The 27,121-nt window shown below is 31.4% G+C and overlaps 3 protein-coding genes across 5 annotated transcripts; 2 read left to right on the top strand and 1 right to left on the bottom strand.

The window, feature by feature from the left end:
- The first annotated feature begins 4,035 nt into the window (after positions 1-4,035).
- LOC147078554 (uncharacterized) lies at positions 4,036-5,790 on the top strand. The gene is made up of 2 exons (XM_085960486.1): positions 4,036-4,419; positions 5,416-5,790. Exons 1-2 carry the CDS (start codon positions 4,036-4,038, stop codon positions 5,788-5,790), a joined length of 759 nt encoding a protein of 252 aa, XP_085816612.1.
- A 5,537-nt stretch (positions 5,791-11,327) lies between these two features.
- LOC147078553 (uncharacterized) lies at positions 11,328-15,379 on the top strand. Its single transcript, XM_085957354.1, has 2 exons — positions 11,328-12,117; positions 13,611-15,379. Exons 1-2 carry the CDS (start codon positions 11,365-11,367, stop codon positions 14,040-14,042), a joined length of 1,185 nt encoding a protein of 394 aa, XP_085813480.1. The 5' UTR covers positions 11,328-11,364; the 3' UTR covers positions 14,043-15,379.
- A 3,235-nt stretch (positions 15,380-18,614) lies between these two features.
- On the bottom strand, positions 18,615-26,882 carry LOC147078552 (esterase FE4-like). 3 transcript variants are annotated; one of them, XM_085957348.1, is made up of 5 exons: positions 26,596-26,882; positions 25,181-25,391; positions 21,846-21,980; positions 19,945-21,233; positions 18,615-18,965 (listed from the first exon to the last, which is right to left on the bottom strand). In XM_085957348.1, exons 3-5 carry the CDS (start codon positions 21,972-21,974, stop codon positions 18,776-18,778), a joined length of 1,608 nt encoding a protein of 535 aa, XP_085813474.1. In that variant the 5' UTR covers positions 21,975-21,980; positions 25,181-25,391; positions 26,596-26,882; the 3' UTR covers positions 18,615-18,775. The 3 variants fall into 3 exon arrangements, with proteins under 3 accessions (XP_085813474.1, XP_085813468.1, XP_085813464.1); XM_085957342.1 differs by lacking the exon at positions 25,181-25,391 and having other exon boundaries at positions 26,571-26,882; XM_085957338.1 differs by lacking the exon at positions 25,181-25,391.
- Between the last annotated feature and the right edge of the window lie 239 nt (positions 26,883-27,121).

Genomic DNA, 27,121 nt, shown 5'->3' with positions numbered 1-27,121 from the left:
GAGATTTAATCAAAACAACATTCGTCGAGACCACACCGCGTTACTTTTAGTGAAACAAAACCTGTAGACACGTCCACGCTCGCATGTTTGTTTGTGCGTTTGCATACGTTTTCTATTCGTGGCGAAATACAAAAAAAATGCACATTTGTTTAAAATAGTATCTATGAATTGTTTTTATACAAATGTTTGCAAACAATTGATATGCAACTTTAAAACTGTTTATATAATGTTTTTTTATTTATCTTGATTTGGGACATGGCATAACTCGGCACATGATGGCGGTTCCACAACGTTTTTAGTATTGGTGAATTTGTAATCATGTAAGAATTATTGCACCATCCATTCTGCCCCGAGAGAAGCGGAAGATCGAGAAGGATGGAAAGTCTTGGTCGCTCAAAGGATGACGAAATTCAAATTTGGTCACGATCCTCAGCCATGAGTGTACGACCAAGAAGAAGAAGAATTATTGAGATCTCGACTACACACGCCTACGTAAACAAGTGTATATTTATAAAGTGTTCATTTTATTATACATGCAAAGCTAAATATGGACAATATTATGTAAATAAACATAAATAATTTACATAGCCCGACAGTCACTAGATCAAAATTGATAAAGGTTTATGTATATAATTCCCCACACAGAAGCGGGTTTTATTTGTATATGTAAAAATCCCGTATTTCACAAAAACAGTGAATTCTCAGCATACTTATAAGATTAACCGAACCAGAAAAAATTCCGAACTACTAAAAAAAAACAATAAGAATTGAAAACTTTGAAATGTTTAGTAATGCACAAGCGCATTTTTTGAAACGTTAATAATAATATTATATAAAATCTGGTACAAATTAATTATACATTATTTTATTTAGAATTAAATAATATAATAAAATAATAAAAGGTTTCACAGCGCTGACGGCGTATGGTTTTGACAAGAAACATGACACCTGATGTAATAAATTAATAAGAAAGTTATTAGTTGCCTCGTAAGAAATCGGCATTATTATTATTATACCCATAACAAAATTATTTTGTCGCCTGCAATATAATAATAATAATAATATTTCATTTTATGCTCCGCATAATTAAAAAAATACAATGGAGCAGGAATAACGTAATTATAGTAGGTATGTATTTGTATTTAGTTAAAAATAGACATTTCCGATTTCAAAATTACAATATTTTGGACGTACCTGCTATAATACCTAATACCTATAGACATTTTTTATATAGTTCGTCCGGCAAAGGAGCTTGGTTACCTACGAGGAATGGTTATCAGCCATTCGCCGAATTCATTGGAACCTCGCTCTGTTACATATTGCGTACCTTGTTAATATCAGCTGGCATGCAATCATAAATATTTAAGTTATTAGCAGTTACTTATTTTTCATTCATTTCTCTCGGAATAGGTAAAATTTATTCAGAGATGCGAACGAACGACATCTATTTTAAATTTACCATCAATTTCGTCCGATATTTGAAAGCAGGTCTCACAATAACCTTTTCTTTTGTTGTTTTTCAAGAATATATTGCATTTTTATACGTATAACGTATGTTTGCCAACCCAAGCCAGGTTTGCTAAATAGAATACTATACTTAGTTAAAACAGTACGTACGCATAAAACACCAAAAAAAACTTCTCTAATTAAAACTTAAACGTTAAATGAAAAAATTGTAGATAGAACTCTGTTGAACCAACGTGAGTTTTTGCCCAAATATGTAATATAAATATGTACCTACCTATCTACTTCCATAGTTACCTAGTATTTTAAGATTATTTGAATATCGATCGTATTTTTTACACTTCGTTCTTCCATATTTTTTGATATAACTATACGAATGAAACCATAGTATTTGCATACCTACTGTTATAACATTCCTTTGTATTTTTAATAATATGTAATTCATTAGGTATACATATTGGAAACAATGTGCACCACGTACAATAAAATATGTTTTATTCAATTAATAATACCTACATAAAGCGGTTGGAGCGGATGATGGCGTGGGGCGAGAGAAATGGCGCGACCTTGTGCTTTCCTTGCACTACGATGATGGAGCCTGATAGTGTTGAAGTAAAAAATATTTATCACAGTTCAAAAACATAAAAAAAAATATTTATTGAGAATTCTGTGCTCCGTGGCCATAACTCAAAAACTCCTGGATGATGTAATGATTGATGAAAATGTCACAACTTATAAAACAGCAGCTTATTGGTACCAATTTAGTAAAGTTTCGTCTTGTTTTTGTACTCCGAACATGTGGTCCCCAAACAACCTTCTTCCAAAAAACAACTTGTTATGTTTTTCATGCTTTGAAATCGTCTTCATACCATAGATAGATTTGTTTGTACTACCTAGTCAGTTTCCAGATATGAATTTCAAAAAACGATAGTACGATTATTATCTCAATATAAATGAAATCAAGGTTAATGTGCATTTTAAATCTAAAACTATCGTAAATAAATTTCATCAGTGTACCTATATCAGTGGTGGGTTTAGAGACTTGATAAAGAATACTACCAACGTACCTAATAAAAATAACAACGTATCTATTTCCCTATCCAATTATTATTGAAGATGACATTGATGACACATAATATTGGTTGTTTATTTTTTATATGTACACGTACGTGTGAGTTGGAGGAATTCTGTATCTCTGCATTTGACATCTTCAGGCAATATGTAGGTAATCTTGACTCAATAGGTAGGTACCTGCTTTGTTGTATTAATTTTATTATATTAGATATAATTAACTGCATTTATTGACAGTGTTTATTTACCATTTATGAGTGCGCATAGTGCCTGAAGATGCCGTAAGTCAAAAACCGGGTCGAAAAAAACGACTCAAATGAAATACATAGTACAAAACTTAAATGCATTAGATTATTTATACCTGTACATATTAAAAAAAAACTTAAAGTATAGGTACATGCTAGTGTAATTTATAATAATATGGGATTAGTAGGTATTTTCCTTCAAATAAAAATGAATAGCAAACTAAGACGCGTGTAAAACACAAACTATTTTGTGATCCAAAAGATTCATAGCAGCGGCTACCTAACGCTACCGATTGCCGACGTTTTTTGAAGTCGGGGAAAGGAAGGGCGAGGAGACATTGTATTTGACACGCCGCTAGCTAGCCGCTCGAAACGCTGCAAATTCGAAGAGCGGCCAGACTGTCTACCGCTCACTCTCCGCGCTTTCATGGTGGTCCCCATACATTTTTTGGCTCCGCTCGACCTGGCCGCCCGTACCAGGCCCACAGACTAAGACGCGTTGAGTCATTTTAATACTCAACGATTTTATTGTTCAGTATTAGAAGATTAATTAATTTGCTGTAAGGCAACATATTTAGAATTCATAATGATTTTTATTCCTGGATACTGTGTATTAAATAATTAAATAATAAAAACTTTGCACTATAGTTGTGTATTATTTTTTTTATTAACAGTCGACTGGTCAATTGTATATGAAACATTTAATTTAATTCTGACAATTGCTATCAAATATAGCACACCTTGACAATGTTATCTTATCCTCTAAGTATATATTTATATCTGTGTTTTTCAAGATAAGATAAGTTGTGTTAATATTGTATCACCGTGAATCGGTCAATTAATAAATCAATGTCTAAGCTTCTTTTAATAAAAACGGTTTAACATTAAAATAATGTCTTCTCCCGATTTAAAAAGACAACATGATGTTGTATCAGTGGTTGAAGGTATGGGATACAAAAAGTTTAATATAATATATAAATCAATCACTGGTGATCATGATCTTGTGCATACGTATGAAGTGATAGTTGAAGGTGATAAAAATGGTGTAAAAAATAGTGATAAGTTGTATATGAAAACAATATCCGATAAAAAAGCTACGGCAAATAAAATATTTTTAAGAGAAGCTTTCTTTTATGATAAAATTGTTGGAAATTTTGAAGAAATGCAAATCGATCGTCCCGATAGTGAGAAAGTCAAACTAACAAAATGCTATTTAGCACACGATGACTGTATTATACTGGAAGATTTAAATGAAATGGACTATAATAAACCTGTATGCAGTTTAAGCAATAACACATTAGAGTTTGATCATGTAACATTATTGATTTCGGAACTGGCACGCTTTCACGCATTTTCCTTCGCAATGAGACACAGACACCCGGAAGACTTCAAGGAGTTAACGAAAAACTTGACGGAATGTCCTATATTGGAAAAATATGATAACCACGTAGTGGACCTCACGCTAAATTCCACACTTGCAATCATTGAGAACGATGCAGTCAAGGAAAAATTTAAAACATTCAATTTGTTACAAAAACTGAGCATTCTTGCTGAAGAAAGGCATAATGAAGAAATAAACCAATATTTGGTGATCTGTCATGGGGACAGCTCTTTAGGAAACGTTTTAATAAAATACGATGTAAGTACCTTTTCATCATAGTTTTTTTTAGCTGCCAAAATCATTATAAATTTTCAACTATCACCCATTTTCAAATTAAAATATACCACACTTATTCTAGAAATGAGACGACATTAGAGCTGTACCTAGGTTTTTTTTTTTTAAATTAAAACAAGTACAACTTATATTCTGAATCTTTTATTAAATGAATTACTTTCATCTTTTGAAACATGTTTCGAAAACTATGAAAAATCTTTGATGCAGCTTGGATACCTACACAATATTATCATATTATCATGGGCTCATTGTTATTTGTTATATTATAGTGACATTTAAAATGTTATATTTAACCAATCTGTGGGTCTATTCTATGCACAAGGCGGGTATCGGCGGCTATCGACGGTAGTTTATCATATTTATGTAGGTATTAAAATCTTTTCAACGCGGACGGTACACCTGTTGTGCCCTCCTTAATTGACCATTCGATATAATTAGTATGTTATTTAAATGTGGTAATTAAATAGTAAATAAATGCTTTGCGGTCAACAAGTTAAGGCGGTTAATTATTACAATAGGTACGTTAACCGTTTAAACTGTCAACAAGTGCTATGAACAGCCCCTCTCTTGGCTGTGTTAATTATATATAAGAGCGAGATAGACAGTTTTGACAGCTTAGACGGCTAACTTATTGTAACAATTATAATACCTCGATATTTAAATATGATAAACTATTGTCGATGCCGCCTTGCACATCGAATAGACCTACTGGACTCACCGACAAAATATGTTAGCTATTTCGTCGCAAAATGTATTATGACATTTTTGTAACAGATACTATGCAGAATGTGGTATCAGATTGTTGAAATGCTATCTTTAAAGAAAATACACTAATATAAGCCTCGGTCGTGTGGTCATAATAAAGAAGAAGAAAAACCAAGTACCTGAATATAGGCATATCCAGAGAATATCATGACAGATTAATAAAAAATATATGCTAAACGTTTTCATTTTTTCTAGGATATGGAGCCATCTGAAATGGTATTTGTGAACTTTGAATTTGTGGAGCTCAACTCTCCTGTCACGGATATATTTAACGCTCTGATTACGTCGTTATCAGCTGATATGTGGAGTCATTATCACAATATACTGGACCTATACTACGATGTGCTCACTAACACTCTGAAACGTCTCCAATGCGACATAAAAATATGCTATCCGAGAGAAATTTTCCAAAAAGACCTTACGAAATATCAACCGTATGCAGTGGAGCAAAGTTTATTGATCTGCAAGGTGGGTGTGAATACGGAAAAGTCTGTCCAATTCAGGAAAAATGAGATCAATGTTAATCTAAATGCAATCATGGAAGTATTCGCCCGTTACAATTTCATTTAAATAATTAGTGCATTGTCGTTATGATTTTAATATTAATGACGATTTTATTATTTTGATATAAGTACTAAGTACTTATTATTTCTTTCATTGAGACATTAAATTCATTTGACGTTTAGTGCTCAGCCGTAGTGGTTTGACGGGCGCGGCGCGGCGGCGTCTTGCGAAACTCAAACGTATAACCGTGTGTGAAATGTTCGTAGACAGTGTCTTTTTGGGGCATAATACACACGGTTATACGTTTGAGTTTTGCAAGACGCCGCCGCGCCGCGCCCGCCAAACCACTACGGCTGAGCACTTACACGGCAGCACTTCATTACTTGTAACGATTTTAAATAGTGCAATTCCATGTAATAACAAAAACTTATTATGTATCATCTTAAAATTAATAGTGACATAGTTTAATGTACATTTTTCATTTTTACTGAAAAGATTTACTCCTAAGACCATGATAACTTAGGGAATTAAAACGGTTTTAAGAATGAACTGTCAATAATTTCACATTTATCTTAATTAATAGACTTTTTGCACTATACATTTTATCTAAAAAAATCCATGATATTTAACTGCTTATAGAATATTAAATGTTAATAAAATAAATGTGTAGGGCAGCTAATGTACCAAAATATGTCAACAATACTACCCTTTTACACGATTTATATATTTAATTTATCGGCCACAATAGCCGAGCGACTTAGGCGTCGGCTTATGGTTATAATATCGTGTGACCTAAGTTTTATACCTGGGTCTGTAAAGTATACTTATAATTTTCAATTTGTGTTTGGAGTAAGCGTATGGACCTAATAGGTTGATCAAGTGGTTAACGTTCATTTCTCATAAATACAAAAATCGTTTGATACAAACGTTCTATGGACGCCCACGCTCCATGACGCACTATAGGGATGCTGTCAAAAGTTGTTAAGTTGATAATTTTGGTATTAGAAGTTAACAACTGGTTATGTGTATATTACAAATTCATCCGATATATTATGTAACATGCACATAAAGCACAAATAAATTAGCATTACGCCCGAATTTAGAGAGCATATCAAACTTCAAATTGCAATAATTATTCCATAACATGATTTCGAGACTTACCAACTTTTGGCAGTAACCCCAATATCGGACATGGTCAAAAAAATATGACCATGAATTCTAAAATAAAACAGTTAGGAAGTGATAATGACATTTATTTTACATATTTCCTGCGAAGTCTACAAATTGTTCAGATCAAGCTTCCGAAGATATCCCAAATTATATCTTAATTAAATATTGTAAGTATGTTTACAGGGTACAAGGGCACATCATTAAAGCTACGTGCTAATTTTAGATACTCGTAATATTAAATATTTTGCATTATTATATAGCACGACGCTTGATGTTTATCATATTATTTAAATAGAGTATCTTAATATATTTCACACTGTGCAAGATAAAAAATAAATACTTTGTTATGTGTATAAGATAAGAATATTTATGTACACTGTCAACATTGTTAACATACCTATGTAGATGTCAGAGATAAGTAGGTAAGTACCTAACCAAAGTAACTTGTTAGATTTTTTTTTCTTATCGTGCCATCCCCTAGCGGAGATTTTCCACCATCACGGTGATCTTTGGCGTATCATCCGCCATCATAAAAGTTTGATGGAACTGCAAATTAACTAAAATAATAAATTATTGATAACAAAGTTAATTCGCTCAGCGATATCGCTCGGCGATTTGAGAACCGCTGAACAAATGGCGCCACACAGTCGTACACAAGGGACACTAAACCTTCAAAGGGACGCCCTGAAGCCCGCTGGATAAATGAAGAGTGGGGGGAGATCAGGGAGGCCTTCATCCATCAGTGGATCGACCCTGACTGATGATAATATTGATATTGGTTTTATATGTGGTATTTTTAATTCAACATTTAATATTATAACCTAAATTAATTATTATTAATATTTTTAAATAAACTTGTTAAAATCTAAATTAATAATTATTTATTTTTATTATAGATATTATGTACCTATACAAAGCGAAAATACGGGTTGTTGCTAAGTACCCATTGTGTCATGATTTTCATAAATCTACGTGTGATGTTACATGTATCCAGGAGAACCATTTTTTTGAGTTCTGCCGTTTCTTCAGTATCTGTATTCAATTTATTTTTTCAACATATAGTGGACATTAGAAATTATAAGTTTTAGACGTTCACAACATGACATGAAACATTATTATAAAGAAGAAAAGTAATAAAAACGATAAAAATGAAAATAAAAAGAGAACATAATATAAACATACAAAATCAGTGAAAATACAATAATTATACATCTGTAGAAGTTCAAATAAGTGCATACACCGAGTTTGCTAAGGAGATTTTAAGAATTTATAAAATAGCGTCCACCTAAACTAACTCTCACGCAAGTGGAATATATCAACACCCGAAGCAATTTGGTTTAACATATAACTATTCTGAAGGCAGAGGTTACAAGTTGTCTAATAATTACTTTTTTGAGATGCCACATTTTCTCGATTTTATCGGCTAGTTACTAGTATACTCTACTTTCTTATCTATCTTTTCCGCATTAGTTTTAACAATGTTATCCATTACTAACTGTTCCCAGTATAGCTTACAGCGGTCATTTGTAAGAACAGCGACCAGTTGATATTAGAAATAATATAGAGTATTTTCATTTAATAGTCTCGAGTTGAATTCGACGATTCTCGAATCTCAAGAAACGACGAGAAATCACAAAATCTAGTCATTATAATTCCAGTGGGTTTATTCTATAGTTATCAACCGCTAAAGTGATAAATATTATCAAACTTAGGGTAGGTTTGTATCAAAGCATTAGCACTTATTGTTACGATCACAATAAGTTGGTTGTAATTGTTGCAATAGGTGCTATATTTTAACAGCACCTCTCTTGAATGTGATAAAATTCAGAGCGAGATAGACAGTTTGACTATTTAGACGGCTAACTTATTGTGACAATTATAATACCTCAATACGAATATCTAATAAATACTATCAATTTATCACTTTAGCGGTCGATAGTCGCCTTGTGTACAGAATAGGCCCGCAGGCATCATTTCAAGGTAATTCAATATTGTAATAAAATCTCTTGCAATAATTGTGTTATCTGCGTTTATTATTTATTTAATATCTACCTATTATTGTTATCATAATTCATTTTCCCATAAATTATTATTTAACATACTTAATTGGCTTTCGTGAAAACCGCAATCTCGGTGTTAATTGTTTTTTTATGAGATGTAATGGATGAATCGAGACAAACTATCATTTACATTATCTTGACAAGTCCAGTTATGCACAATCTTTAACATAATATTCTATATAATATTGAACAGATAAATACATGAATTCAGAACATAGACCTGCGCATCTATTCTATACACAAGACTGCTTTCGGCCTTTACGGCAGCTAACTAAGAAAGTATCGAAATATTAATACTTATTGTAACAATTACAAGCCTGAACTGTCTATTTCACTCTAAACTTTATCACAGCCAACAGAGATGCTGAGGCCCATATGATCCTCTAAGGCAAGGTTTCCCAAACTTTTTCTGCAATGGAACACTTCGCAAACCCGGAAATTTTAACGGAACACTTAGCTTATTTTTTAGGTGGGTAATTCCTATTAGTAAATTTAAAAAAATGTTAATGTTTCTTTAGTACTTAATTATTTTTAAATATAAAACTGGATGAATAGGTAAATATAGCACTTATGTAATGACTTTAATGATTTTCTGTCCTTGAATTGCATATCTTCGTGATATCAGGCACAATATTGATAGTTGCATTCTAATATCTGGTGTGGCGTCGAGCCTGTTCCTGCACTTTGACTTCGGTGTGAGAAAAGATGGTCCTCCGCCTGTACCCAGATACTTGACGTCATAAACATCAGTGGAGGTTGATCATCACTCGCCTTTCAATATTAAGTAGATTCTTTACTTATTTTAGTTTTACTTATTTTACTTCTACTTAGTAGAAGATCTTTAAATATGTTGCAGTCAGCGCTCGAAATAGAAAAGTTTAAGAACCGGAGCCCTCGACAGTTTTCTGAAGAACAGTACATAGTTATCATAGTTAGAAGACATAGTTATCAAATTTTATGTGTATTTCATAAAAATTAGTGTGTTAGATCTTCTATTATATGGCCTATCTAGCTCAGACGGTCAAATTATTTTTTCCACGAGACGGAGCGATAATTTTACCAATTTCACGAGCAGGAACGGCGCTCCGGTGAGCTCCGGTCCATTTCGAGCCCTGGTCGCAGTGTATTCTTCTTAAAGCGTCATAGAAAACGGCCGTGCATATCCACGGCTGTGCATATATGACGGGTGGTGGTGGGAACTTTAACGTATATCCTATTAGTAACAATAATAATATATTCATCCACATGTTTTCTTTTTCAAGTAAATGGGTAACGTTTTTAGTCATCTTTACACGATTTAAGAATTAATACCCCCGTCGCCATCACGAAACAAATCGATGTATTCACACCTCGACGTTCGCTCTTCGAATGCCAGCGAGTCCAAAATTTTATCGCGCCTATAGTTGAAAATTATTTGCCGTTTCACTGAAGTATCATCTTGTTCTTGGCATGTCGTTCGTCGTCTTCTTTCTACTAAATTCAAAAAAAAAATATCACATGATTTATTGGTACTCTAAATGCGCACAGAAGTAGAGCCCCACCCATGCTGACAACGGGTTCCCAAATACAAAAAATATTAAAATTGTTAGTAACTATGTTTGAAAAATAGAATAATGATCTTTTTATAGTATTATCTTAGTTTTTACTAAAAATAATAAGTTTAGTAAGTAATTAAGTACCTAAGTAGATTAATGCAGATAATAAATGGTAATGCATTTATGGTACAGAAGTAGATATAATCTTATTTCATTAAAAAAAATATTGTGGGAAGTATGGGGTACCAGAACGTGATGTTCTAAGAATAACTGCTCCGTCATTATCTATTATGAAACCATTCACGCCACGTGAGAAAGGTGGATACATCACTGAACGATACCTGCTGCATATTAACGTGTTACTTGAAATTTACTCATAAATGGCAAATGTTCATATTCTGGCTAGAATCACACCACTAAATATCCGTATTTATCCAGGTTTATCCAAAGCCTCTTTCCTCCAGTTTAGGACACGTCCAAGGTCTTTACGTCCAACTCGACAGTATCCCTCCATATTTTACAAGATCGACCAGGTCATCATTTACCTTCTGGCTTTCCGAATGTCAGTTTCTTTATCAGACTCGTCCATCCTGTGTACATGGCCCAACCATAAGAATGATATTAGTACCTATTATCAATTATCCATTGAAACATAATTTTTCGAATGCGTTGATGTGATATAATATTAATACCGACACTATTAAAACGTTGTTTGCCACTGTAAGCACCGTAAAATAAGGCCAAACGTTTAGGTATATTCCTACGCAAGTGTATTAATGTTGACTCAACGCCAACACCACATAAACATCATTCAGTATTATTATTGACTAGAGTCGCAACAAGTACGCTGGTTTCGTTTTACTCTAACTAAAAATATGTCAGTACACAAAAAAATACAACAGATTGTTACAAAATATTTAAATGATAATGGATATTCTGAGTTTAATATTAGTGCTTCAAAGGGAATACTTTTGGAAGGGTATTGCGGATGTTCACAGCGAATTCAAGTGGAAGGAATTAAAGATGGTATGAAAACTGTTCAAAATATGTTTGTTAAAATACACACGGATTCTGTAGAGAGAAATCAACGTCTGAAGATTGAAGAAAAATTTATCAGCGAGTCGCGGTTTTATAGTGAAGTTTTACCCTTATTTGAAACCCTACAGATAAAACTAACGGACGAATTAAAATATCCCATCATAAAGTGCTTGTATGCATCAGAGGAATGCTTAATCTTGGAAGACTTGCGCGATAAAGGGTATGAATCTCTGGTGGATAACCTCAAGAATTTAGATGAATCTCATGTGAGTTTGATGGTGAAAGAACTGGCCAAATACCACGCGCTTTTCTTTGCGTTAAAACAAAAATTCCCAAAGGATTTTGAGAAATTTTCGGATTACTTTAAAAACAGCCCGTTTATGAGTGAGAGATTCTTGGAGATAATTGATCAAGTATGGGAACGATCAACCTTTTTAATCGACGATGAAAATATTAAGAAAATTATGACTGAAAAGAGAAAATATTTCATTGATAAAGCAATGAACAGAAATTTTCATAACAAATCTCAACACCATATTATTTGTCACGGAGATTTTAATTACAGAAATGGAATGTTTAAATATAACAAGGTAAATAGTTTTCATAGTATCGCAATAACCTGATCATAATATTGTTATGTGTGATGTATTTTATTGTTATGTAAGAGTATTTCAAATTTTATTAGGTAAGTAAAGTGTAGAAAGATGTATTCATTGTATTTATCTTAATCAGACTTATTATTGAGGTCAATAATGACAATAATATAACACGATAGGTTTAATAATGTTATTTTCACTATCACATTTCATGCTTATATTAAATTTCATCTGTCTTTAGCGTCATCATTATATTAATATGATATATACGTTGTTTACACTAGTTTTTTTCAATAATTATTAATAATCAACAATTATGGTAATAATAAAAAATGCATTAAAGCAGTAAATTTATTTGATTTATTTTATTCTCGTCTATTAGATTCAGCATTTTATGAAACACATGTATAACTATTCTATAGATAAATTTATTAGATTTTTACGATACTTGCAATAAGTGGCAGATTGGTAGAAATTCCCACATAATCAACTCAAAAGAGAATTAAATTTACTTAACAATATCTACTAGTATATAACATTTACTACATATTTTAATCAAAATAGAGTTATCATGAAAAGTAATGAATCCATAATCAAATACTGCACATTTCGGAGGGCGATAGATATTTTTTTTTTTAATTATTAATAACCATGTCCTTGCATTTTCTTACAATGTGGTTGTTAGTAATTTTGAACAATCACAAACACAAAGGCTTTGAGAAAAACACATTAATATTATGTCTTCACCGGGAATCGAACCCAGAACTCTCGGGTGGAAGGCCAGCGCCATACGCACTGCACCACGATAGCCGCCTATATATATTTAACAAACAATGAAAATAATGCCGAAATTCTCTTTCGATAATTTAAAATTTCTGCGGTAGGTAGCTGATAGGTAGGTATACATTACTATTACTTGAGATGCTAGCTATCCTAGTGTGAATATTTCCAAGCTATTAGTTCTCCAAATAGCCGGATCCTAAGTAATAACTGTAAAATTAGTTAAATATTTTTATTAAAAAGATCTACTAGAATTTATCTTGGTGTCTACTGAACACTACATATCTGTATAATTATCAATAGTGTCGCGTGTCACTGTCGTTGTGTCGCTAAATTTCAAAACCCGCTATAACACATTTTTTAAATAATTAAGATATTTATACATATATATCAATGGATTCGTTTTAAAAATCTCTACACGAAAATTTTATCGTCTCTTTCGAAATCCGCTACGATTGACTGTCATTTATGAAACAAAATCAATACGTCTATCAATTCTCGCTATAACACTAGGTACATGTAATATTCAAACTCCTTTTTAGTTCAAAAAGTTTTTAATGATTTTCTCAAAATAATAAAGTGTTATAGCGGGTTTTGAAATTTAGCAACACGTATGCTATATTTATCAAGTTTGAAAGGTTACCTTAGAAGTGTTATGTTATTATACAGTTATGACTTTTTAAAATGTGTTTTTATTTTATTTTCAGGACAGGCAACCAACTAATATGATTATGATAGACTTTCAATTTCTCCAATATTGTTCTCCAGTCAATGACATTTATTTCCTACTATTTTGTTCAACATCAAATCGAGTCCTGTCAGAAAGCTACGGGAAATTCTTAGACACTTATTACAAATCCCTTGGAGATTTTCTTAAACTACTGGGCGAAGATATAGGATGTTTATATCCGAAAACAGTATTTGAGGAAGATATGATTGAATATTTTTGTAACGGCTTACTTTCGTCGATGGTTTCTCTGAGAGTGTTGTGTAGACCTGCGTTGGAAAAATTGAATGAGTTTTATGACGATACAACACAGAAAAACTCCATTTTTGATTATTGGGACGACGATGAAATCGAATTTAAAATTAAAATCAACGAATTTATGAACACTATCGTCAGACTCGGGTTAATGTAAGGATTGGTTAATTAATGAATGAAGCTATTGCTTAGTAACACACTTATTTTAATGTTTACAATTTAAAGTGTTAGAAACATTAAAAAGAAAAATACACATTTTTAAAATTCAAACATAAATTTATAAAACGTTATAAAATGTAAATTCGTTGAAGGATCTCATCATATTATAACACAATTTTATGGTTATGATTATCAACATTAAAGTGGTTTAAATGTTTTTAAATACGTATTGTTTAGTTTTAACAATTAACACAAAATCTAAATTATATTAAATAATGAGATTTTAATTGCCCCCTTTAAAATGCACGTTAATTACATCGATCGGCCGCCTGGTCATTACGCACCGTGTGCGTCTTCCGCGTCCAAAGTATTAAATTGTAATCTTCATATTTTCAGTTGTGTGCCTCTAGTAGGCAGAGCATTCGCCCTGAGGCGATTCACTAGTTTTTAAGTGTATTTTTCAAGCATGATTTAAGCAAACTGATACGTATATTTTTGTCACATTATTTTTGAAACATCGTTGATATATTATGATACTATTTTTTATAGATAACTAGTGTAACTGTTTAAATACACAGAAAATAATTACCATATATTTTTTTTTAATTCATACCGTATCATAATATCATATTCGTAAATTATGAATGAAATGTTTACACGTTAAAAAATAATTTTACCGTAGATTGACAATGATAATGTCATAAAATATTAGATATATAGGTACCATTCAAAAACAATATTTTTTAATGTTATTATTAATTTAACCTATCATTTGTCGAGAAAACAATATCTAATAATTTTACTGAAACGAAATAAGACAATGTGAAATAACCACTTTATATAATTTATATTAACTCTAAAACATATTTTACTGTATTTTTACGTAGGTACTTTTTTAAAATTTGTAAAATATTTTTTTTCCGAAATATATTATAATCTTCGTGCACGTTTGCGCAAGTATTTTATGAATGGAATCGTTAGCTAGGTAGAAACGTGTCAAAATTCTTCTGGTAGTGTGAGCGACTCATTTTGGTGTTGGTATCGTTACTTTTAAATGACACCAACTACACCGCTCTAAGGTGATTTCACCGTATCCGCAATATCAGACAAATCTGTCCTTCCTCTACGCCGAATTTACAGGAAATCATAATGTATTCCGACAATATGAATATATTTTTTTATTAAGTATCAAGAAAGATTTTATTATCGAACAAGGCAATGAACAAATGAGAGCAATCATCCTTATATTATAATTTATAACTTTAATGAAATCTCATTTAATGTTCAATGAATCTATCATTATAATATAAGTACTTCTTGAATCCTGTACAATGTGAATGTTTAAAAATAAAAAGATAAATATGTATCTGCTCCATTAAATCATATTATACCATTCGATACCAATGTCATCTACCGGGAATATAATATATTTCTAAACGATTTCAAGTTCATGCAGTGTAAAGCATATCTACTGAACAAGGATAGTTTTAGTATGAATATATATTATATAATAATATGTTCATACTTTACTATTATGTTATTTTGTTTATGTTATTACAAAATATGTATCTATAATTAAGTATAAACAAATGAGTAATTTTTCGATTCTTTCCTGACCCTCCAGCGATGCTATAAGTGGAATTGCAATTTTGGCATGTCACAGGTCCGAGAGTACTCTTGCAACCCTTTGCTTACCCCGTACCGACTTTGAGACGGGACCATAACAGGGCGAAAAGAGAGAGGTTTATACTTTTTATGATATTTTAGTAAAATAATTTCCTCAACAGACATTTTATATTATTTACAATATCATGAATCTCAATCTTAATAATACGAAGCGTATAAATAATAATTAAATGTGCCTAATACTCACAGATTTTTTTTCACTTAAATATCTGTAACATAGTTTTAGAATCACTCAAAAAACAATAATCTCATTTTTTGCTTAATAACATTGTTTCTGTTTGCAAATTAAATTGACATTTTATTCTAAATGCTGCTATGAAAGATATTAATTATAATAAATAAAAGAGATTTAAATTCAATATTTTTATGTGCAACACTGAATATTTATAAAAGATTTGAAGATGTCATATTTTCCATTACAACCTCGGAAATATACATCTGAATGATAATCCTTAAAAAACTCTTTTATAGTAATTCATTCAATGTGTATATTTCTTTGTGGAAGTGTATTATTAATTTATTACATACTTATATGTATAAAAATATGTCATAATTTATAAATATTTAGTTAAGTAGGTCTTATGGAAATCAAAACAAAAATTTGGTCCGACCGGGATTCAAATTCACAGTCCGGGTTATTATTTATCATTTTTAAGAATGATTATTAACGGGATATTTGAGGTTTTTGAAAACTGTATACTTTTAATAATAAAGAATCTAACATTCCTAAATCTTATTTACATATATTCATAATTTTAATAAAATAATATAATACGTATTTATAATGAACTGCATGTTATATTAATCAAATAATGACTTCTTGTCAAAATGAATCCAAAATAAATATTAACGGTGTTGCTCTTAACTCAGAATGATATATTTTGCAAAATAAGTACATTATTTTCAGGTGCTCAGGAAAATCACAGATCTAAGCAATATTTTTCATAGTGTTTTATACAATATAATATACAATTTGTCTGAAAAAACTATGTTTAGTACATTAAATATCAAGAACACTATGACATTAGAAGTAACATTATAGCAAGATTTACCGTAATATTCCAAGCAACATACGATATTTTCTTAGTGTTAGTGTTTTCTGATAACTGTGTTGAAAAAACTTTTTTCTATAAAGACAGTACCTAAATATATTGAAAATAATCTGAAAACGGTTACAAATGTTTTTGGTTAAATAACCTCACTTCGCTTTTCAAATTAATTTATTTTTGATTCATTGTTAGTTTGTTATTTCTAATCTGATAAACTTTTCAAGCTACAATAATTATTGTTGAATGGGAAATTCGTTATAGATAGGAAGGAGGGCAATAAATTTTTAAAATTGTGTTATGCTATAGACATTTCTATTTATTTTTAGGAATTCTAATCTGTTTTGAGCATACTTTATTCGTGTAATGAAGAATTTTAAAGTTATTGTTTAATGAAAATCACACAAGTTACTTTTTCGTTATTAATACCCTAGTACCTTATAATAATAATGTCCATTAACTCTAATATTACATATTATTATAAGTACTCCCTAACGTTAACTTTTGGTAGGCATACTTGATAAAGCTCACCATATGAATTAAACAGGTGTCAACTACCAAGTTATAAAATATACAGGTGAATAGGATTTATAATATATTGTTTTTTTTTTACTAATATAAGAAATATTAATATAATAATACTTACGTAAGTATCTGCGACCCCCACTCCCCGCGATGGCCGCGCGGCTTAAGCATCGGCCTATAACGTCGTGGGTCCTAGGCACGAATCTTGCGTCTGACAAGTACACATAATATTGGTTGTCAATTTGTTTATGAGCCAGAGTATGGACCTAATAGTTTGAGCGAGTGGCTGACATCCATTTCTCATAAAAACAAAATTTGTTAATACAAACCTCTACTTTGTGGAGGCCCGTGTGATCTTATTAGGATCGGACATGGTCGAAAAAAAAGTACCTGCATTTCTGATCTAATTAATTGAGAAATAAATAAGTATAATAATTTAAACCACTAACTTAGCATCAGTAAACCAAGATTGTAAATACTATTCCTGCAGCCGGGACTTCACTTGCACTTGATGAAGTTTTGAGGGCTTTAGTTAAAATTATCAATATATTCAAATTATTTGTAAAAAATCACTAGTTTTACAATTATGATGATATATTTTTAAATGTCAACATAATAAATGTAGGTATGTAGGTTTTTGCTATAAAATAATAGTTTAAAAAGATTTTAATATCTATATTTATTGATAAGCACCTACTTCTATTTTTTCGAATACCGGTATTAATTAAGAAATACCGAAAAACCGGTATTGACATTTTAATTCGGTATTGCAATCCGTAACTCTACCCATTAACACTGGTTCTATTCTTGTGTGATAAATACCCTTCCTCCGTAACATTGACTAATACTTACTTTAACCTTCTTGATGACCCATGTGTTCCCCCGATTCAATTTAAAAGAACCTGTCACACTGTACCTACCAGTATATTAAAATTGTATTATGAAGTATAAACGTCATATCAGTGTATATACCTAAAAGGCAGAAAAACATCGTTCCCCCTTAAATAATTTATTCGACACTACTCCTTACCTATTTTGTAAACAGCGACGTATCCAGTATTTACAATATCAAAATACAAAAAATCTTCTGTTTTTAGATATAACAACTATTGAAAGTTGTCCATAATATTTCATTATTATTTTCCTAATGACACAAGAATATTATTGTTATTATTTTTTTTATAAAATGATTTCATAGTTTATTGAATTTTCAAATAAACAAGATTTGTAAATTTTCACTATATAGATAGGTATAAAATAAATATAATATTATATACATATAAATCAATAAAAATAAAAATACTTTATTGTAGTTAAAAGAACACCATACTAAAACATTTCAAAACAAATAAATTATCTTTTTCTACTTACATAATATAATTATATCAAATAGATATATTATATAATAATACCTTATTCATTATCATCCATGTATTGCTAATATTAAATATTAATTACTAAACATTAAAATATGTTATAAATTGCTTTTCGGTGTTTTGTCTCCGAAAACATTTTTATAAAGATCGAGCCAAAATTCGTGTCGTTTTCGGTCAGGATATTGTCCAGGTCTTAGTTCAGAATCTATTTCGAGGAAATTCATTTCATTTCCGTTCAAGGGTTTCCATTTCACTGGCAACAGGTCGTCTTTTTCTGGAGTTGGATCTCTGTGAAAAGGAAAAACGGTTCATGTTAATTATTATACTATTGTTCATTTTACATTACAAGCATTCAGTAATTAGCATAATTAGAATATTTGCAAAGTTAAAGCAATAACGCTAGAGGCTAACTTAAAACTTAACAGTCACTATACTATATCAATAATAATTCAGGTAGGTCTATATTTAAAAAAAATAATAGCAATGTATGTATAATAGACTTCCGTTGGATTATTTTCAAAAACCCGATTTACTTTATCACCCACAGTGGAGTAATATATAGAACGTCAGTCTAAATAATTACAAGGTAAAAAGAACTTGTTATATACAACGTTTTTAAATTTTCTGTTGAATCATATAAACTTGACTTGACTAGCTGAAACGATCAACAATCAAAAAATTGTGCAAAAATAGCATCGTGTTCTGATATATTCTAAAAGTTTCATATGTCTAGCTAGTCGGGAAGTTAGTTAAAAATCGATTTAAGATTTGTATCGGACAAAGAACCTGAGCCTGAATATGAGCTAAGAAAAACGTTGTAAAATCCATGGGTCAAAGGTAGACGTTGTGATATATAATACAAATTCAGAAAAGGGCAATCTAGAATGTCGAAAAATATTTTCCTAAACTTCGAGACTTCTCATTTCTCAAGAAATCATCAACGACATCTTCAAGAAATTGTTACCAGGCTCGTCTACCGACCGCAACTGGTATTTTTCAAGAAAATTTGATTTCTCTGTAAAAAAAAAAAAGCCTTGATTTTGATTTTGTTTTTATTGGCAAAATTTTCGAGAATCTTGAGAAAACAAATATTCTTGATTTTGATAATGCTATGGTAAAATATAGAAGAGCAGGGTTGGGTGATTCAAGCATGAAACACCTGTATTCATGGAAGGTATACCATATCAACTAAAATGAGATTCCTACAAGCTAAAAATTTTTATTCTAATTGGACAAAAAAATCGAATTATAAAAAAACAGAACTTACCCAAATTTGGCAAAATTAGCCCACATTCGCGCCATTCTTCTGATTGCGATCCAACTGTCCGAACCTTCGGTGACATCCATTCCAGTTTTAAAGATGTAAAATAAATCATCCGCGTGACATGCTCCAGGAATTGTCTCATGTCCCAACACCCTTTTCATCAAATTTAATTCTCCGTCGATACAAAATTTATAAAAATATACTGGATGCTTTGAGAGCTGATCAACAGCGATGGCAAAGTTTAAAATACTGAAATTAAAGTTATAGTCAGACTCCAAATCCAAGGTTTCCATTACTGAGTCTTTTGTCATTCCTTTACTGCCATAATAAAACTCTTTTATTTTCGCAGCAATTTCTTTTAATTGTTCTGGTTTGACATGCTGAACAATATCCCATGGTACTTTTCTTTCGAAAGTATCGTTAAATAAATTACATTTTTTCAAGTTATTTGACAGTAGGGCGATTCCTTCTAAGTTGTTATACCCTATTAGAAGTGGAACCTTTTCACAGTGATCATTGAACAATTGCTTAGTAGGTTTTGGGAGGAAGCATTCAGTGCCGTCAAACTGTTTTTCAACAATTGGTACAAAATGCATGGGAAGTCCACGAAATTTTTCACCAGGTGTCAATGTAGCCATAGTAACTTTAATTAGATCAGTTGCTGGTACACTTCTTAGATACTGGAGTAGTTCATCCGTATCATTTGTTTCTTTGCCCAAAAGTTTGCCCAGTCTAAATGCTCTTTCTTTTGCTCCCGAAGAAACGGACCATTCGTTAAAAATTGAACCACTTTGAGTCATCACTTTATTGAACAATCCCTTGGACATTGGAGACACCATATGAAAAGTGGCTGAAGCTCCTCCAGCACTCTCTCCAAATACTGTGATATTATTTGTGTCACCTCCAAATTGAGATACATTTTCCTTGACCCATCGTAATGCCGCTACTTGGTCTTTAATGCCAGCATTTCCGGGAACATCTTTTGTATCGAGTGATAGAAACCCTAATACCTCTAATCTGTAATTAACAGTTATAAGTATAACTCCTTCGTCAACGAGATATTCTGGCCCGTACATATCAGAGTCTCCAGACCCTGAAGCGAAAGCGCCTCCATAGAAAAATACCATGACAGGCTTTGGTGGACCCTGTACGTTCGGGGTATAGACATTAAGAAATAAGCAATCTTCGCTACCTTCCTGTATAGCGTGGGTGATAGTATCAAACTGAGGGCAGACAGCTCCATGCTCAGTTGCATCTTTGACTCCGTCCCAAGGATCTGGTCTCAATGGTGCCTATAAAAAATATAAACTTACTGTGATAGTTATAACAAAAAAAATATATGTTACGGCACTTGATTTGATGTCTCCAAGATATTATAAAAATAATCTATTCAATTCATAATTATTGTATTTATTGCGACTTTTTAATGTGAATGCTCTGCCTACTAGAGCTACCTAGCCGTTGAATTCAATCTTGAGTTGACATTCAATCTTGAATTAAAAATAATTTATTGATAATTTGCATCTTAAACTGTATACAATTAATACGTATCTAGCAACAATGCAAACAAAAATAATTACTTTTTAATGTCAAAAATAAATTTACAATTAAAAAAAAACTTATTAAATGTACAGTGGCTCATCTTTTTATTGCCTACTGTTGTAAGGTTATGTTTATCATTAAAGTGTAGTTATAGATAGAGAAAACATAAACGATTTTGAATAAGTTATAGTTATAATGAGTTTGATATTTAATTTTAAAATATCGATTTAAAAAAACGTATATAAGTAGCATGAAAAACTTTTTATGTATATCGAATCTAATTTCAGTGTGGTCACAATATTGATGTCAACAATGAGTTGAATTATTATAATTTATACTAATTTAAAACAAATATTACTAACCATGAATCGCAAAGGCCCCACAGGTGGTTTGGCATAGGGTATACCTTTAAAGCTTGCATAGGTACTACCGGATGGTAAATTTTCCATCTTCCCTTGCAACTCTCCTTGTTTTATTCTTACCCGCGCCATTGTGCTCTAAAAATAAAATCTAGTCATTACTCAATATTTTTAGGAGTCATATCAGACAATCGGTACATATATATTATATATCGCATGTTCAGGGACATCTCTACCTTATGGGTAAAAAGGGATAGTCCCCAGACATTTTTTTTTTCAAAAATAATGAAATAAATCTTAATTTAATGTATTTACCAACTAATCATTATTTTCTTAAATTATATTGCATATTTTTTGTTACACAGGAAATTTTATCAAATTAATTTTATCACTTTTTATCATTTTATCAATTTAATCAGACCATACCTTCTTTACTTAACTGAATTAATTTGATAGTATATATAAGTACGTAATAACGATAAAGTATTCATCTGTAAACGATATATATTTTAATTATTTTTATGGTATTGGTAATAATATGAAGATATTATATAAGTTTTTTAAATTAAAATAAATACATTGTCGCCGCCCCTGAAATTATTCCATTGACTATATTTTATATATTTGTATTATGTAGTTTAAAATTGTATTCACAAAAAAGACATACGTGACTAATTGGGCCAGTTAGTCGTGAATTTTGAACATGTATGTTTAAATACACTTCTTCAAATATGACTTCTGTGCGCAATCCGCTGTCATATTAACAGACTCCAAAAGCGCTTTACAACATCTTGCGGCAGCTACTCGCTCACATCACAGTAAAAGCTTAACATACCACATCCTTGACCAGATCGACGCCAAAAAAAATAGAGGAGGAGATCTATGCCTTCAATGGATCCCATCGCACATGGGTATTGAGGGCAATGAAAGGCGGACGATCTGGAAAAGGAAGCAGGCCATTTAGGGGTGCCATATCAGTGGATACTAGAAAACCTGAACTGGAATGAGGCTATAAAGACAATATGCCAAAGCATGTGGATAGATTTTCACCATAGGGCATCATTAGAAAAGGGAAAATGGAGTAAGTCTATTCTGCCATCACCACGGTTGGTGCCCTGGTTTGTAGAGTCTCATTTGAGGAGGAACGAGCTGAAGGTAATACTGTTGCGGAGATCAGGGCACACAATGGGTAAAAGATTTGATGCCCTCATAAGAAGAAGCGATTCGCAGCTCTGCGATGAATGTGATGTTTTAGTTTTAGAGGAAATTTTACATATAGCAGTACAATGCCCTAAATATGAACGTCACAGAGTACAGCTGCGAATAACGGATATATAAGAGAATGGCGTCGAATTGAGACGTGCCCTGGCGGTGGGTAAGACGGAAGAGCTTGGCAAAATTGTAAAGTTCTTTGACAGAAAAGGGGTGAGGATCTGATCGGCGGATCCCCTTCTAGAAGAGAAGAGGCGATATGTCAGCGAGTCGCAGTCAAAGGCTCGGTAAATTTCGAATAACTGTAGGTATATATGGTCAATATAAAATAAAAAAAACATGTATTTTCAACATTATAATGTTCTATCTACAATAATGAAAGATATTCTTACCAGATGTTGGTTTTCTAATTCAGTTATGTGCTAAAGTAACCAAATAAATTGGTTAAACACCGTTTAATATTTAAATGATTAAATAAATACCTATCATAGCTGCTAAGCCAACGTAAAACTCTTCGATATGGAAATGAGATGCAAAATAATAAGTACTTACATGGAACGAAGTTCGAATTTTAAAATGTTTTTAAAGCAGCAAAAAATCCCATAAACAAGGCCGCACAAACAATCAAAGAATTAATATTCAGTCACGATTATAATCATGCATCCATGCATGCAGTAATAACCGATGAAGTATTAAGGGCCGTCCACATAATATGTGGAATATCATCACGCTCTAAGGGGGTCTGATATAATGCGATGATTTGTGACGATGGGGTGAGGTCAGAAAAAATGTGACGTCACAAAGTAAACCAAAAAATATTTAACGATAAATATAAAAAAAACATTTTTTAACATTCAAGGGGGGTTGTCAAAAATGTGACGTAATATAGACAGGAGCGTAAAAGGTTATGTGACGAAATGTGACGATGTGGGGGGGTTAAAAATAGCCAAAATCGTGGAAGTAGTCACATGTGGACGGCCCCTAATAGGTATTCATATTTTTATAAAAAATAATTGTAATTATTGGAAAAATAAGTTTATGTTTTATATTTTTTTTTATCTCATACCTATAACAAAATAGAAAATCACTTTGAATCTCATCATATGATTATCGTCGTTGCACTGTTAAAACCACCGATATTACAATAGTTATATCATATTGTTTTTTTTAATATTATTATGCTCGTTTATATTATTTCACATAAATTATTTAGTAAAACCCTCAATCTTACATTATAATATACCACCACAAATACGCTTAATACCATAGCTTACGGGCCGCACAAAATTGCGTTTTTGCTAATTACTTTTCAAATGCAAATTAGCACGTTAATTACAAAATTAATTAAAAGGACCCGTAAGCATTGTGTTAAAAGAAACTTCTTATGTAACATCGCTCATTAACAAGTCGTTAACAAGATAGTAATACTTATATAATAATTATAATATTACAAACACTCGATGATTATGAGCCCCTACGACCTGTTTTTTATATGCATAACGAATTATTACAAAAAATAGCATGCCTTAATTGTTATGGTGATAAAGTAATTCTGTGTCGCCCATAAAATTTCAATCATGTCACATCGGAGGTTTTAACAAGTTAACTTATGACAATACCAAGGTATATCTACTATATTATAATAATAATAATTTAACAGCATTTAACATATTAATGCATCTACAGACTTATCACCTCTATTATAACATAACGGTATTGGCCATTTAGTGACGAGCGCCTCCACATTTAGTGTACTTAATACATTTGGCATACAAAGAATTTAAATAAATATTGTATGTAATTATTTAATTTGAATTTGAATATAATAATTATATTTTACTTGTATCTAGCGTATGGACACTGCATATTCCTGATATACTTTCTTTGACCCATTTGTAGGTGTCAATGGGTCGAAGTCATTCTTTATTAGAAGCTGAATTTCAGGTTTACACAGAAAATAAATATTTACAATATCGATAATTTTATCGCATTTGCGCATCCCTAGCAAAATATTTTTTTGCGATTAACTGCAATATAAAAATATAAATAAGTACCTAACATATAAAAAGTGCATAATATTATTCATTAAATAATGCTAATGAAAAAATAAATAAAAAACCGTTTACCTTTATTTGTAAATTTTCAATCGGTTATATTATTATTTATATTATATTTTTATCTTCACATAGGTACAAATCTTTAAAATGAAGGTGTTCCATGAAATCAGATCTATATTATTCTATATCCTATTATTTAATGCTGCAGATAAAATGGTTATTATTGGAACTAAAAGTGTAAAACCAAAATTTTAATTCCAAGAATTTGTTTTCAGCTCTCCTGTAAAATTTGTAATTTACATAATTATAACTAGGTAAGTACTGATTTTTTTTTCTTTTATTGTGTTAACTGTCAATTCATGGTGGAACTGCATTGTATTATTGATTAATTTAATAAAACGCAAAAATTTTAGTACTTATTCCACTTGTATTATTTTAATAAATCTGGACCGGTTTCGTCCACCCAGTGACGTCCCGTGGGGGTAGGCAGATTGAGCGTCGCTTGGGGGCGGCAGTTACTTGAAGGGCGGCAAATCGAGGAGAAATAGCCACATAAACTTAGTAATAACGAAACTATTTCCATTAAACGTTCAGCTTACTGGTCGGAAACATAATGTATTAACTAACATAAAAGGTTAAACAGGACTTTATTTTTTGTTTATCCGATGTCTAGTTTACTCCCGTTGCCCTTCGACGTCTTGGGTGACCAGAAACTACACGTGCAAATTTGCGAATAATTAGTCTGATATTATGTTGGTAATGTATCCATACAATACATTTCTTAGATATTGGACTCGTGAAAGGATGATAAAAAAAATGTATTAAAAATGAGGCGGCATTTTGGCGTTGCCTAGGGGCGGCATTTTATCTAGGGACGTCACTGCGTCCGCCTAAGAGGGACATTTTCAACTTATTAAATAATAAAAGTGGAATAAGTAGGTACTCAAATTTTTGCGTGTTATTAAATTCATCAATAATATACCTACTAAGACCCATTTTGAATAATTGCTCTACCAGTAATCCGATTTGATTTGGCCTACGTATAGGAATAAATAATAATTTGTTTTAAAAAAAATATTGATGCATGCATAAGTTATAACTAGGTGCTATGTGTATCAATAACATCTACTTTTGATTTAAGTAGGTAATAAAGTAAGATAAATCTCTTGTTAGTATGTTTTCTCCCTATGAAATGAAATTTTAAATGAATTAATTCGCCCCAAATTTAAATTGTTTCCATGCGATCATTATTTATCCACAATAAAAAATATTTTCTCATACAAAATTGGAAGCAAGGAATACCAAATTAATTACCACATGAATTTATTAAAAGCGTTCAAAACTACTATCAAAGCATATTATTAACTGTAAATGAAAGACGATACAACGCAAGCACACGCTGGTAAATATTTCCACAAAAATTTATAATATAATATCAAGTTTTCAATATGAAAAAAACTTTTGACATCAAGTTTCAAACGTACGGAGTATCGTGCCAACCATGTTGACAGTACAGGCAGCGCGCTCTGGTGGTAGAATTTTGAAATGATCTGTGCCGAAAACATTATCGTAAACAACTTTTTTTTAGTAACACTAGGTAATTATTTTGACAAATCACTAATGAATTACGCCAGTGTGTAGCACAATGTTTAAGTTATCACTTTTTAATGACTGAACGATTAACCGATTCACTAATACGACTCAAAAATCTAACAATTCTAACAATGACAGCTGCCACTCGCTAGAAAACAAGAAAACGGTCTTTGACCGCGTAAACTGGCGGATATTGAAAAGACGTACGTTCCGGCTTGTTTGCGCGAATATTATCGGACTGGCTGTGTGGAATAAAGTCAACTATAAAATATGAACAGCTGATTTCACAGTCAACGCCACACGTATGTACCATTTCCTAGTTTTAAATTATTAATTTACCTAATCCAATTCTATTTATTTTCATAATAATATTATCTTTTTACGCAAGCACGCGATGAAAATCATAACGAATGCATA

The sequence above is a fragment of the Rhyacophila brunnea genome, unplaced genomic scaffold (genome assembly GCF_057557595.1).
Source record: "Rhyacophila brunnea isolate RB1 unplaced genomic scaffold, BYU_Rbru_1.0 scaffold_11, whole genome shotgun sequence".
Classification (NCBI taxonomy): domain Eukaryota; kingdom Metazoa; phylum Arthropoda; class Insecta; order Trichoptera; family Rhyacophilidae; genus Rhyacophila; species Rhyacophila brunnea.
This window is presented reverse-complemented; position numbering and strand designations above follow the sequence as displayed.

Excerpts from the sequence above, each read along its gene's own strand:
- LOC147078554 (XM_085960486.1), top strand. The coding sequence starts at position 4,036 with ATGGACTATAATAAACCTGTATGCAGTTTAAGCAATAACACATTAGAG. Across the intron at positions 4,420-5,415 it reads ACGTTTTAATAAAATACGAT|GATATGGAGCCATCTGAAAT; the intron begins GTAAGTACCTTT and ends CATTTTTTCTAG.
- LOC147078552 (XM_085957338.1), bottom strand. The coding sequence starts at position 26,676 with ATGTTTTCGGCACAGATCATTTCAAAATTCTACCACCAGAGCGCGCTG. Across the intron at positions 21,981-26,595 it reads CATGGTTGGCACGATACTCC|AGCACAATGGCGCGGGTAAG; the intron begins GTACGTTTGAAA and ends TTTTATTTTTAG. Across the intron at positions 18,966-19,944 it reads GCTAATTTTGCCAAATTTGG|AGATCCAACTCCAGAAAAAG; the intron begins GTAAGTTCTGTT and ends TCCTTTTCACAG.
- LOC147078553 (XM_085957354.1), top strand. The coding sequence starts at position 11,365 with ATGTCAGTACACAAAAAAATACAACAGATTGTTACAAAATATTTAAAT. Across the intron at positions 12,118-13,610 it reads GAATGTTTAAATATAACAAG|GACAGGCAACCAACTAATAT; the intron begins GTAAATAGTTTT and ends TTTTATTTTCAG.